This window comes from Oryzias latipes, chromosome 17 (genome assembly GCF_053564925.1).
Source record: "Oryzias latipes strain Hd-rR chromosome 17, Olatipes_Hd-rR_3.1".
Lineage (NCBI taxonomy): Eukaryota > Metazoa > Chordata > Actinopteri > Beloniformes > Adrianichthyidae > Oryzias > Oryzias latipes.
Window position 1 is genome coordinate 14,279,825 of NC_136253.1, and position 15,289 is coordinate 14,295,113.

At 40.3% G+C, this 15,289-nt stretch overlaps 1 protein-coding gene across 1 annotated transcript; it reads right to left on the reverse strand.

Annotated features, from left to right (window-relative positions):
- Positions 1–1,295: 1,295 nt before the first annotated feature.
- LOC144986782 (uncharacterized) lies at positions 1,296–5,946 on the reverse strand. The gene is made up of 3 exons (XM_078934846.1): positions 5,907–5,946; positions 1,902–2,243; positions 1,296–1,770 (listed from the first exon to the last, which is right to left on the reverse strand). Exons 1-3 carry the CDS (start codon positions 5,944–5,946, stop codon positions 1,541–1,543), a joined length of 612 nt encoding a protein of 203 aa, XP_078790972.1. The 3' UTR covers positions 1,296–1,540.
- Positions 5,947–15,289: the final 9,343 nt, after the last annotated feature.

Sequence of the window (15,289 nt, forward strand, 5' to 3'; positions counted from 1 at the left end):
TAATAACCACTTAGCCTGTTGGATCTGCATTTGGAAACATTCCACAAACCTCTAATAGCATTATTATACCCAGAATATTATACCCAGAAAACTTATGATATTGTGACCAATGGGGATTTGGTTCGGGGGTGTGATGCAGTATATAAGGAGAACAGGTGTGTGTGTGGGATGTGACACTTGGCCGTTTTCAGTTTTGCGGTGTGTCGTGTCGTGGGGTTGCTGTTTATGGTATGTGTTTGTTTTCACATTCATATATTTAGTGTGTTTAATGTTTCACCTGTTTCTTTAAATATATTTGTGTATATCACATTATTGTATGTCATCATCTTTTGGTTAGTGCCGCTGCTTTGGTATGACAATATAAAAATAAAAGGGCTTGAACCTTTCTATTGTCTTCGCTCTTGTTTCTGCCGTCGTGGCACGCACCTGCGGAGGAACGGGCGACAATATTAACTGTAGGAACTAGTTCAATCCAATATTCTAGAACTTCTAACCACAACTAGTTTAACTTGTTAAGTGAGCAGAAAATGTCCACACCAAAAAACAAACAGATTTTACTCTAAACAAACACAAAAATTGTCTCACTGCTCTCATGGACGCACACTTAAGCTTAGAAACCCAAACTGCTCTTTAGAATATTGTGTTTGCTGCTCTGTTTACAATTTAGAATTGGATTTACTCAAACAACAACGCCTCAGTCTTGTCTTAAGAACAGCATTAATAGTGTTGAGTTTCAAACAACTTTAGTTGTTTTCTATTTTTAGATTTTCTTTCTTCTGGTTCGTGATTTTTTGTTTTTATCCTCTCCATCTTCCCCTCTTTACCCTCTCTCCTCTACTCATGATTAGAGACAATGGAAGTGATGATTCATTTAAAGCTCTGAATTCAGAATCCTCATGAAGAAATAAAATATGAATACATGTATTTTGGGATTTGTGATTCTATAATTACTGAAACCAATGTCTAAAACAGAAAACAGGAGAATATTTGTCATAATCAGAAACACAAAAATGATGTTTGTGTATTTCTTTTGTGTTTGTTTTCAATTGTGTAGCCAGAGTTCAGGGTGTGAAGGCTGCAGAGCACAAACACACACATCTGCAGGCAGTTTGATTGTCTGTCAGCAGCATTTCCTGTAATCCAAACCACTGAGAGCAGATTCATATCTGCTGCTGTTCACTCATCAACCTCCCTCCTCTCTGCTCTCTGTCTTTATTCTGCTGCATGGAAACTTTTGATTTGTTGATGTTCTTGAAAGAATCACAAACTTACAGTTAAATGTCTTCAAACAAGAAAATTGTCTTTGAGTTTATTGAGAACATTGTTGCAAATAAAATGTAAGAATATGGATCAATGTGTAAAAACAGAAAATGTAAATGAAAAAGCAGAAAACTGCAAAGTTCCATCTCTACAACACAGCTGACACAGTTTGATGAAGGATCTACAGCAAGTCATGAAGAACATTTGAGAACTGTGATCAAAGTGATGAATGAGATGAAAGGAGGAGATTTGATGGAGAGAAAAGACGAGCAGAAAACAGTCATTCAGCATGTCTGGAGTTGGTGGATGCTCCCTTGTTTCTGAGGATCATCAGCAGAGAGAGTCCACAGCAGTACACCAGACTCTTCACTATCAGCACTGAGTACAGCAGGCAGAGCAGCTTCACCCTGCACTCAGACTGGAAGGACAGCTCCACCAGGTCCAGAGGAGGAACAGAGGCTGTTCCCTCTGCTAGAATGCTGGAAGATGCTGGATGGGATGTTGGAGCTGCTGGATGGGATGTTGGAGCTGCTGTGGAACCTGCAGCTGGAAATGCAGGAACCTCTGAAACAGAGAAAGAGTCAGAAAGAGTCAGCATGAAGCTGAATCTCTGTTGAACACAGTCACCAAGCCTTCATTACCTTGTTGTGTTTGGGCCTCCACTGTGCCCCCCTCATGTTTGACGGAGCAGATGTATTTATAGGAGCTGTCCTCTTGCTGATGGAGCAGCAGGATGGAGGCGCTGCGTCCCGACTCTCTGAGATCCAGCGGCTCTTCAGAGGTCAGGTCCTCCAGTGGTCCGTTGTTCTTCTGTCTTTTCCAGGAGAACTGGACCACAGGAGGAAACATGGCTGAGGCCAGACACAGCAGGGAGCTGCTCCCCTCCACATGGACTCTGGATGCTGCTGGGTACACGCTCACCACGGGCTTCACTACGGACTCATCTGAAGTTTGACAGCAGCAACAAGCAGCACAGACACACACTCACACAGTCAACAGCAGCTTCCAGAAGTGCATTCAGTCTGATCCTGGAAACTCCATGAACTCTGATCACTAAACTCCTCATCAATGCAGCACAAAGTTCACTTCACTCACTGGATTCAGCTTCACATCAAACCGTCATCAGGAGACACGACGGCTGCAAATCATTTCTACACTCAGACTAACTCATTTGGAAGAAAAAGATCTTTAGAAATTTGGAAATTAAACATTAGTCTGTGCTTAAAAATATAAAAAATGACCAGTTAAATTCAACACCTTTGTTTTGATTCATCAAAAGATTTTTGTCATTCTATGATAACTTTTTTATAGTTATCAACATTTAAACCATATATATTTTTGTTATCCAGTAGTCAGTTCTTTATAAAAAACAAATGATCATTTGTTAGTTTGTAGGTCTAAAAATTGTTTTTTGACTGTAAACCTTTTTAGAATTATGACAATATTTAAGAAAGAAAAACATGTCAACTTAGTCAAATAAAGCCTTTAATCTTAAATCAATGACTTTTTTGATTTTTTTTTAGACTTTGAGAGAAGAAATGACATGTTTTGATAAATAATTGATCTGAACAATTTTGTTTTAATGATAATTACACTCAAAGGTAAATCATGCAAAGTGTTATCATTTTGATTTAATTAAAACAAATTTAAAATCAGGATCAATTTAAAATGCTGTTTTAGTGAATCATTATCTACTTTAAAATCACCATTTTCTTCAGTTTTATTTCCAAACTTCAGTTCAATTCAGTTGAAGCTCAGATCTGATCTTGTTCTCAGAAACCAGCAGATGTTCCAGAATCAGTGAGACCATCAAACTCTAAATATTTGGAACATCACTCAGATTTGCAGAAATCAAGAATCAGTTTAGTTGTTCAGTGAGATTTCAACATGTTTGCAGAAATGATTCAGCTTTTCTTCTGGAACAATGGCTGCTTGATGAATTCTCTGCTAATGATGAAAAAACTAACATGTGAAGCTGAAGCAGCAGAAACTGACTTGAAACACATTTTCTACAATCAAACAGCTGAAGGAGCAGAAATGGTTCTTCTTACCCGTTACAAATAGTCCAGTTCCAGATCCAAAGATGATGGACCCATAGCCTGACACACACAGTGAGAAAGTGTGTTACAAAAACCTGTGTGCTGTTAAAGTGTCATCTGAGTGAATCAGGATCATATTTCAGCTCCATGATGAGTTTCTCTAATGTTCAGATCAACATGACTGTCTCTGTCTGCAGTGGAGGAACTTGGTGAACTGCTGTGTGAAATGAGAGAAGAAAATGACAAATATTCCTGCAGTTATTAGATGAAAGATTCATGCAGAAAGTGACAGCATGAAAGAGGAAATGTAGAGTTGTGCACGTGTTCAGTTATCCTGAAGTCCATCAGTCTGTTTTCTTCTGCTCCTCCTGAAACCACAGGAACATGAGAGAGCAGCACAGTTCTGCTGGGAGTCCAAACACAGACACATTCAGCATTCAGAGCTCACTTCCACTCTCAGAGTTTCTGTCTCACTTCTGGTCTCTGCTGCTTTCATGCAGTCAAACAGAAGCAGAAAGATCTATGCTCCTCTGAGAAAACCACACTTTGGGTTTCAATCCCATTCTGTCTGAACAGAACATTTCTCTGAACCAGAGCAGTTTGTGTTTCTGAAACTAGAGAAGCTGATTCAATGAAAACTGCAGATGGAGACCATGAAGAAGCTCAAATCCACATTCACATTCTGGAAGGATCAGTTCCTAAAAGTCCAGGACAGAGACTCTGGAACATTTAGAAAATGCTTCTTTCTGAAACACTGCTGTGTGGCAGATTATAGCTGAAATTCAGATTTCTAGTCACCGAACAAGTTCACAGGCAGTGTTGCCAGATAGAGTCACAGTTTATAAGATCAAATAAGATCAAGTCAAATGAATTACACATTCACAAATCACATATGTAGAAAGGGGATGTTACTCGACTGGCTTTTTCACAGCTACCTGTCCAGTCTAAAAGCTCAATCATATCTATCTATCTATCTATGATTGGGAGAAACAACAATATACAGCTTTTGTAGATTTATTTTCCCCTACTGGACTGGTTAAGTACCCGATGCAGTGATTTTTCAAAATAAAACATTTCTCAAAATCAAAGGTAGTTCAGACTATTAATAAAAGGAGTACAGTATTGAATATTTCTTCAGCAGACCGGCCTTCTTCCATTCATTTTCTTAACCCGCTATAACCTATGTATAACCTCTTCCATCCTTGTGCTGCGCTGTTGTGTATTCAATTGCTCCACCACAACACTAGAGGGCGCGTTGTATGACTGACTAAGTTCAGTTCTGTATGTCACGTTGTGAAGAGGAAGCATTAAAGAATATAGCGGGAAAGCAATCTGAGTCACGTCCTGATTTCTGTGCAAATCTGAGGATTACTTCTACAAAAATACAACAAATTGGTGACGAGGATGGCGAATCTTGTCCCCTGCCCTGCGTTTTTTCTACAGTCCGCCGGACAACCTGCGATTCCATTCGAGATGTGGATGAAAATGTTTTCCAATTACCTGCTTGCTATCGGCGCAGATGGGGATGAGTGGCCCGACAAGCGTAAACGTGCGCTGCTTCTACATTGCCTGGGAACGGAAGGACAACGCATATTCTACACGCTGAAGGACGGAGGTGCAAGTTTTGACTCAGCCGTAGCTGCATTGAAAAAACATTTCACACCAGCAATCAACGTGGTGGTGGAGTGACACAAGTTCAGACAGGTAGAGACCGCATGAGACTGTTGCTGAATATGTGGGCGCACTGCGTGAGCTGGCGGCGACATGTGAGTTTGCTGAAAATACGGACGAGATGATACGGAATCAGCTCATCGAGCATGCTAATTGTCCGAGAATACGGGAGAAATTGTTGGTGTAAACGGAGGGAACGCTTACACTGGACATGGCAGTAAAGATGGCGTCTCAAGTGGAGTCGGCAATAGGACACGCACAGACTCTAGCAACACCACCGGAGGCTCCGGTGAACGTCATGACTGCAAAGCCAAAGCACCCACCCAAAGTAAGGAGAAATAAACCAAACGAGCCCGGAGCAGCACCTAAACGGGACCGGTGTTGTTTTAGATGTGGCTCTTCAGCTCATCTTGCCAACGCTCCAGACTGCCCTCCACGCAAAGTGACCTGCCGAAGCTGCTGCAAAACTGGACATTTTGCCCGTGTGTGTAAGTCCAAAGCTACAGCTAAGGTGGGAGAAGTGGTTGTTCTTGAAATGAATACAGTACTGATGTTACAAGATTAGCCAGTCAGCAACACTGTTCACAGGTAAACAGAAAAATCTACCAGCCAAACACATTTCTTTCCAGCCAATTTACTTTACACAGAAAAACCTTAAGAGTTTTACTTCATACAATGATAATTGTCATGGTGCCTCTGGCAGCTCTCCTCCCCCTCCCTTCTCTGCTCTATTCCTGATTCGACCCAGCTGTGACCATTCAACTCATCAACCACCTGCCATACTTAAAAAGATCCAGTTCCAGCATTCATTGCCAGTTCGTTACCCCTGATGGTGCACAGGCTGGGCGTCACGTTACTCTTAGTTCATGTGTTTATGCTCTCGCCCAACTTTGTTTTATGCCTCGTTCTCAGGACATTATTACCACCAGTGGTCACCTGAGTCTCCAGCCTTCCTGATCAGAAGCTCCTCACACATTCTTACCTCATACTTACTTACCTCATAACTCATAACATAGTTTTCCTTCCGGGTTCCAGCATCTGGGTCTGTCTCGCCTAGCAAGTCAAGACAATAACATGTTGAATGATAACAGGAAAGGGTCACAACAACAATTGTTTATGCTTTTTATTTCTGAAGAATCTTTTTCTAAGTAACTCCTTTATTGATTTATAATCCAAGTCTGTGTTTTTGGTGTTTCTCACCATCAATGAAGTGTTTCATTTTTTTTCAAAAATTACTTGTTTTCTTTAGTCTAGCAGTAAAACATTGTGCTGAAAACACATGTTATCTCTTATAAAGAGATGAAATATTGGTTATTGAAATTTGCTTAAGAAAAGAAATTTGCATAAAAGTAACTTATAAATGGTATAATTTAAATAAATGGTTACACTTTTTATTGATAATGATCTTATTTATACTCATTGTGGGGGGGGGGGGGGGGGGGTCTTTTTCCTAAGGGGGGGGGGTGCTTTGCCATAAATAATTGAGAAGCACTGATGTAGAGGAATGAAGAAAAGCCTCTCTAATGGTTGAGGGACAGCAGGCATGTTATAGCAGTGTTAAAAACAGGCTGGCAGCTGAGATTGTAATGAGAAAAATAAAGGAGCTTGTTTGAGCTGGTTTTGTTTCAGACATATATTAAGAATTTCTTTAACTCTGAAAGTTTTATCCCTTGACTGAAACAGCACTGAATAAAGATAAAAGCTGCTCCTATGGGAAGAAGTAGGGAGAAGTATGTGTGATGCTGGGTTAGATGGTGTTTTTGTTTCATTTTTTATTGTTAAAAATATGGATAATTATTGTTTTTTGAGTGACTTTTTAGTTTACAGCGTTTTGCTTTTAATATCACTTTGGCTGAACGACACTTTGGATTTTAGTTAAATATTTGGAAATGTTTGACAACAATGAAGAAAATCTATTATTTACCATCACTAAGTGATATCCAACAAAAATGTATGTTAAAATAAAAAAATATATCTATTCTTATATATAATTTAGTCTGTATTCTTTCCAAATCTTCCCAAAATAATGTTTATAGAGAAAGAATCAGGACAGATGGACAGAAACAGGTTGGTCTTATGGTGAACGTTCAGGGCAAAGTCAGTTCATATCAAGTCAGTTGCTTTCAAATAGTCTTTTTAATAAAAAAATTAAAATAAAAAAAACTGTGCCTTAGCAAGATGTTTAATCTATTTAAAACATGAAATAATTCATGCTTGGCCATAATTTAGTGGAAAAGAATACAGACAAGAGGTGAAGGAGACAGACATGAGGTTGGTGATGCATCTGATAGAAAAGAGAGCAGAGATAACTTTAGGTAGGAAGAATGAAACTATTGAAGCCACAATAACCTAGATGCTCATTCTGGTTCAAATTTCTGCTGACCACCAGTTCACTGTGGCCTTCTGGGAAAATAAGTACAGACATACATGACAAATCAGTCACAACAGAGAAGAACGAGGGGAGAGGTTCAGACAATGAAGATGCTGATAGAGAGAGAGAGACGATTAGCTGATAATGAAGAGGGAGAAGAACAGAGAGGTACAGAGGAGAGGGCTGGGGCATTCCTTCATCAGAAGATCCTTCTGAATGGCCTTAACCACACTAAATTGAGGGCTCTTTGAGGCAATAATGGTTGAAAACGGCTCACATAAATGTTCTGCTGGGCCATATCCAAGATCAGTTAAGCATTAATTAGTATATACATTTAAACACAAAAGACGTGTTGTGTGGATGTTAGGTTAGCTTGACGAGGGGTGGGTGGAGCATTTTATAATGTGCATGTACAGTGGTGGACATAATTGTTGGTACCCCTCAGTTAAAAAAATTACGTCCACAATGCTCACTGAAATGACTTGAAACGTTCAAAAGTAACAATAAATTAAAATGTATTGAAAATTAAATAATCAAAATCAGCCATTACTTTTGAGTTGTTGATTAACAGAATTATTTAAAAAAAAGAAAAAATTAAATAGGGCTGGATGATGGTACCCATAACTTAATATTTTGTTGCACAACCTTTTGAGGCAATGACTGCAATGAAACAGTTTCTGTATTTGTCAATGAGCCTTCTGCACCTGTCCACAGGTATTTTGGCCCACTCCTCATGAGCAAACTGCTCCAGTTGTCTCAGGTTTGAAGGGTGTCTTCTCCAAATGGCATGTTTCAGCTCTTTCCACAGATGTTCAATGGGATTCAGATCTGGGCTCATAGAAGGCCACTTCAGAATAGTCCAACGCTTTTCTCTCATCCATTCTTGGGGTTTTTTGGCTGTGTGTTTTGGATCATTGTCCTGTTGGAAGACCCATGACCTGCGACTGAGACCAAGCTTTCTGACACTAGGCAGCACATTTCTACCCAGAATGCCTTGATAATCTGGAGATTTCATTTGACCTTGCACAACTTCAAGACACCCTGTGCCAGATGCAGCATAACCCTAACCCCAAAACAGAACTGAGCCTCCTCCATGTTTCACAGTAGGGACAATGTTCTTTTGGTTATATGCTTCATTTTGAGTCTACCAACATAGAGCTGATGTGCCTTACCAAAAATTCACAACTGGAAAAACTTGCAGACTGGAAAAACAAATTCCAGTCTGGCTTTTTTATGATTTCCTTTTTAACAGTGGTGTCCTTCTTTAAATTAAGGCAATTTGATCTAATACAGTTTGTCACATAAGTTCTACTGTAAATATATACAGAGAGCAGCTCTCCAGCTGACTCTACTGCTGTTAGAAATCTGGAGGTTCTCTTTGACGGCTCAGTATAAGTGTCTCCCCATAGATGGAACATTACAAATTGACCTTGACTTTAGTTTAGATGCAGAAAGTTGTTCTGCATTCATGTGGTTTTGGAAGATTTTGGATTTAAGAGTACTCTCCTACAACTGTCGTGGCCTGCGTTTGGGTCAGAGTGCAGAGGACCGAGCCCGCCGAGTTGTTGTAGACCAACTGCTGGAAAAATGTGATGTGCTTTGCGTACAAGAGACCTTTTTAACAAAGCAGGACTTGGAGGGATTAAACTCAATGCATGAGAATTTCCATGGGGCTGGGGAGTCCACGACGGATATTTATGATGGAATAATAAGAGGTCGAATATCAGGGGGAGTAGCCATCCTCTGGGATAAAAGACTTGATTCCTGTATAAATATCAGAAGGATGGAAGTGGACTGGTGTATAGCTATACACTCAACACAGAACGGCAAGGAATGTGTCATCCTTAATGTGTACACCCCCTATGAGTGTCATCAAAATGAAACAGAGTTTCTTAATAGGCTTGCTTTTATTAACTCTTTTATGCAAGATTATACATTTTTAAATGTGTTTGTTATTGGTGATATGAACTCTGACGTCTCTGACAACAAATCTATTTTTGCGAATCATTTGAAACATTTCTGTGTGGATAATGGTCTGACACTCTCATCTGAAATCTTGCTGCCTGAAGATAGTTTTACACACATTAATGAAGCATGGCATATGACTTCCTGGTTAGACCATTGTATTACAACAGCTGATGCTCATGCCTCCCTGACTAACATTACGATTTTTTATGAACTGTCATTTGCTGACCATATTCCTTTTGGGATGCAAATAAATTTGCTGAGTTTACCTTTGAGGCAAAGGTACAATCCTGATAGTTCCTCATATTTGGATTGGAGCACTCTCTCAAAAGATGAAGTGTCATTGTACTCTGTATATTCAGATACATTATTAAGTTCCATTTCTCTGCCTAGAGAAGCAATTACATGTAGAAGTGGAAATTGCAAAAACCCTGCTCATGTCTCTGCTATCTCCTCTCTGTACAAGAATATAACGAAAGCTTTGCTTGATTCTAGTAGCTTCTTAAGAGCACGAGAAGCCTCAAAGGAATGGGTTCTCGCTGGGAAACCAAGGCCTGGGCCAGTTTTTGAGCAAAAACGGGTTACCAATGCAAGATATAAGTATGCAAAAGTTTTTATTTGTAAAAACGACCAGGAAATGAGAGCTGACTCTTCTGGAAACTTCTGGAAAGAAGTGAAAGTTAATACTGCTGGCATAAAAACAATTCCATGTGTGGTAGACGGGGCCTCTGGCACTGAAAATATTTAAGAGCTATGGCGACAACACTACATAAGAATATTCAACTGTGTCCAGACTGATCTGTATGTAGTCAATGATGCTGATACCACTGGTATAATCACAACACATAATGTTCACTAAGCCATCTCCAGACTGTCTAATAACAAAGCTACTGGACTTGATGGGGTATCTTCTGAGCATGTGAAGTTTGCCAGTGGAAGGGGAACTCCACTACTTGCAATGTGTTTTACAGCTTTTCTTGTTCATGGATTTTTACCAGACTCCATGATAGCTGTAATGTTAGTACCAGTGTTAAAAAACAAAGCTGGAAAGATTGGTTGCACTGAAAACTACAGACTAATTGCTCTGGCTAGTATTCTATCTAAACTCGTTGAGATAATCCTGCTGGACATGATTACAGAGTTTGTGAAAACAACTCACAATCAATTTGGGTTCAAAGAAAAGCTTGGTACTGACGTGTGTATATATGCTCTTAAAGAAATGATTTACAAATATAGGAGTCTAAATTCCTCTGTTTTTCTGTGTTTTTTAGATGCCTCTAAAGCAATTGACAGGGTAAATCATAAGAAATTATTTATGAAACTGACGAAGAGAGGTGTACCCAAATGTGTTGTGTGTATTCTGCCGTATTGGTAAGCTCAACAAACAAAGCAGGTTAAATGGGGAAACCAGGTGTCAGAACCTTTTAAATCCACCAACGGGGTGAGACAAGGGGGCATTCTCTCTCCTATTCTGTTTAATTTATATTTGGATGATTTGTCTCTTAAACTTAACGCCTGTCACACTGGTTGTGTGGCTGGAGATCTAATTATCAACCATTTGATGTATGCTGACGATCTAGTTGTGTTGAGTCCAAGTACTGCTGGTCTTCAACAATCGCTTAACATCTGTTCTGCTTATGGGCCTGATAATGACATCATTTTTAATGCACAAAAAAGTCTGATTATGATCTCTCGGACAAAAGAAGACAAAAACCAAAAATTCTCTGATTTTTACCTGTCAAATGCTGTCCTTGTGTGTACTAATAAGATCAACTATATTGGGCATATCATTTCAGAAGACTTGTCTTGGGCGACTATAAAAGTGCCAGTAGGAGAAAGCTGCAGGCGGCGTACAATGATGCTGTCAGACTGCTTTTAAAAAAGCCAAGGAGGACAAGTGCTAGGGAGCTTTTTGTTTCACTCAGAATTAACACTCTCTGGGCTTGCATGCGCTCGCTTATGTTCAAATTTATCTGCAGATTAAACGCTTCAGAGAATACTCTCATCTTGGCTATAAGCAACATTAGATTTAGTGCAATACGTTTCCGGTCAAATCTATGGAAACACTGGAGGGACTGTCTTTGTACTTGTCTTTGTAATTAAGGTTTTATAGTGTGGTATGTATATGTAATCTTTTTATCTTGGTATTTATTCTTATCCTTTTTTAATCAATTTATTTTTATTAAGTATCTTTTCATTAACTTTTTTATTAACCGTAACTATACACCATACCTCAGCTTGTGTATTCTTGACACTGTATTTTTTTAAACGTGGTAGGTCTGTGTACTCCTTTTTACTGATTGGACCATGAGTCTGGAATAAATTCTATCTATCCATCTATCTATATCAGACTTAAGGTCACAAAACAGCATCCAGATGTTTGGAGCAAAGAGCTGGAAGCTGAGTTTCTGCACAAACTTTGGGTCTTTTTAACAAACACAACATGTTTAGAGTGGAATCAATGAATGTTTACAAACACAATGTTTACAAACACAACAACAACAACAGCTTGACTCTCACTAACAGACTGATGAAGACTTTGACATCTTCATCACTGTTTCTTCAACTTACAAAAGAATAAACACAGAAATCTGTCTGCAGTTAAACAGGTTCTGGATTCTGACAAACATTTAGATTTTCTGGATTTACGTGTCGCACGGTGGGACGTGTCCTACGGTGGAGCACGTGATGCTGTAGTATCGCGAGAGCCGACGAGAGGAGTGTGGTGAGTTTACTTGGCGGCGCGTAAGTTGTGAACAAACATTTTTGATTTATTTAATTACACCGCCATATTTAAATAATCCAGAAAGTTAAAAAATAAAAATCTTAAAAAGTTTGTCAAGCATTTGCCAGCCTGGATGACCTGGAGGACCTGGAGGATCTGGAGAATTACATCGACGAGTGTTTCAATACCTGCCTCATGAAGAAATCCAACACCGCCACTCCGTCCACCAAACGCAACCGTCCGGAAGACTCCCCGGGGGCTGCCTCCTCCCCAGGCAGCAACATGAGTGATATCCTGGATTCGATTGATAAAAGGCTCTCCAGCCTTGATTGACGTTTAAATCTGCTGGAGATCCTCCATAAGGAATTCCAAGGTCTGCGAGAGTCTCTGGAGTTCAGCCAACAGCAGGTGCAGGAGCTCGCAGCGGAGAACCAGGCCCTCAGAGAGACCGTGAAGATCTTGGGCCACGACACCGCCCGTCTTTCTGAGGAAAACCGATCCATCAAGGAAACCCTCCTGGATCTTCAGGCGAGGAGCATGAGGGACAATCTAGTGTTCGCAGGGATTCCAGAAGAGGCAGGGGAAGTCCCGGAGAACATTGTTAAGTCCTTCATAGAGGTCCACCTGAAACTCCCCAAGGAAGAAGTCCAGAAGATCTCCTTCCACAGGGTTCACCGGCTCGGAGGAAAGAGGCCGGACAATCAGCGTCCCCGTCCTATTGTTGCTAAATTTGAACATTATAAACAAAAGATGCAGGTAAAAAGCAGAGGGCGAGAGCTGAAAGGCACACATTACAGTGTTAATGATCAGTTTCCAGGCGAGATCCTCCGCCGGCGGAAAATCCTCTTCCCGCTGAGGAGGAAGCACCTGTCTGCTGGAGCCAGTGCGGTGGTTGCCGTTGATAAACTTTTTGTGAATGGCAAGCTGTTCCGGGACCCAGAGGTAACACCCTGGCTGTGCTGAAGGCTTTCAGAGGCGCACTGACATCTGCGCTGCCCAGAAGAAACCCGCAAACTTATTTAATTGAATAGGAAATAATCGGATCATCAATAATCCACACCTCTCAGGAAAAGTGTTTTTTCTTTCTCTCACATTCATGTTTCTGTTGTTGTTTCGTTGTTTTTGTTTTTTGTTCTTTCTCTTTCCCTCTCTCTTTTCTCTTGTCCCCCCCCCTTCCCATGTCCTCATATGTGAATCAGGTAAAGTCAACGCAACCACGGTGAGTATTTATTTATGCACGGAACGGGCGCGCGCGCATACTAGCGCGCATAAGAGCATGCACACGCGATCCCGCACACACACGTTGATAAACTGCAAAAACCTCACTTAGGCTCACACAGGACACTCGCAACATGCAGCTCACAGCCAAGACAAGTTCATCCCCAACGCACAGCGCTTGTCAGTGTAGCAGGTACGCACAGCGGGCACGCGCACACGGACGGGCACACGCACTATTTAGCCTTGCACTCTCCCGGTTAGAACAGCTATGAACAGTCTTAACATCGTTAGCTGGAATGTGCGTGGACTTGGTTCTGGGCCAAAGAGATTGAAAGTGTTAAATCACCTGAATGATCTTAAAGCAGATATAGCTTTGCTGCAGGAGACCCATTTATCATTATCAGCTGGTCATCTCCTGTGCTGTTCCCAGTATCCAGCTATGTATTCTGCCAGTTTCAACTCCAAACAAAGAGGGGTTGCAGTTTTGATTAATAAAAATGTTACATTTACTCATAAGGATACAGTTACTGACCCAGAAGGCAGATTTGTAATCATTAATATATCCATTCAGAACAAGGACTTTTGTATAGCGAGTGTATACGGTCCTAATTTTGACGACTCTTCCTTCTTTCACAGATTCTTCACCTCACTCTCAGTTCACTCTGACTCCACAATCATTATAGGAGGAGACGTCAACCTTGTTTTGGACCCTGAACTTGACAGACTCAGCACAGCAGCAAACCAGCGTACATGGCAGTCTGCAAGTATTCTAAAGCAGTACATGAATGATCTGGGTCTCTGCGACGCTTGGCGCTCATGTCATCCAAACGCTAAGGGGTTCACCTTTTTCTCTCCAGTTCATCATTCACACTCTCGTTTAGATTATTTATTAGTCAGTAACTCCCTTTTGAAAGAAATTAAAAGTTCCAACATTCATCCAATTATTATCAGTGACCATGCACCAGTTTCTGTTACTATTTCAAGGGAAGTACCCAGACCCTCGGGTTCAACCTGGAGGTTTAATACATCTCTGTTAAAAGACCAGGAATTTATTGAATTCTTTAAAAAAGAGTGGGCAACCTTCTTAGAATTCAACGATACTTCTGAAATATCACCAAGTATTCTTTGGGAAGCAGCAAAAGCAGTCATGAGAGGGAAAATCATCTCTTATTCAACGCATAAAAAACGCAAAGAGAAAGCAGATTTATTAGAATTAGGAAATAAAATAAAAACTCTGGAGACTGCCTATGCTGCTTCTGCACAGGAACACATACTGGGGGACCTGAAAAATTTAAAGCTGCAGTTAAATGACATCATCAATAAACAAACACAATTCCAGATACAAAGGCTTCGACTGGAAAGATATGAAAACTCAAATAAATCTGGCAAATTTCTAGCTAATCAGCTTAAAATTAATAAAGAAAAATCAACAATCACTTCGATTATGGACCAAACAGGGAATGTCACCCATGACCCGGTAAAAATTAATAATGCGTTTAAAGACTTTTATCAAAACTTATACACTCCACAGATCAATCCATCAGAACAAAGCATCAACTCATTTCTCAACAATATAAACCTGCCCAAGTTAAACGAAGATCAAATCACAAATTTAGACTCTCCGCTCTCGTTGTCTGAGCTTCATGAAGCTCTGTTACTTATGCCTAACAGCAAAGCACCAGGACCCGACGGCTTTCCTGCAGAGTTTTATAAGGAATTCTGGGAACAACTGGCACCAACGTTTTATAAAACGGTAAAATTTATCAATGAAAGCCAATCTCTACCACCTAACATGAACTCTTCTTCTAAAACCAGACAAAGACCCCACGAGTCCTTCAAGCTATCGCCCCATTTCTTTAATTAATGCAGATGTAAAAATTATCTGCAAAGCACTAGCACAGAGAATAGAAAAAGTCACTCCTCACATAATTGACTTTGATCAAACTGGATTCATCAAAGGCAGACACTCGGATGACAATGTCCGCAGACTCGTTAACATAATAGACTTTGCCACCATCAAAAACCAGGAAATGACTATAC

Coding starts and splice junctions, on each gene's coding strand:
- LOC144986782 (XM_078934846.1), bottom strand. CDS start 5,946: ATGTGTGAGGAGCTTCTGATCAGGAAGGCTGGAGACTCAG. Junction 2,244..5,906: donor CAGGAAGGCTGGAGACTCAG/GTGACCACTGGT, acceptor TGACTGTGTGAG/TGTGTGTCTGTGCTGCTTGT. Junction 1,771..1,901: donor GGAGGCCCAAACACAACAAG/GTAATGAAGGCT, acceptor CATCCCATCCAG/CAGCTCCAACATCCCATCCA.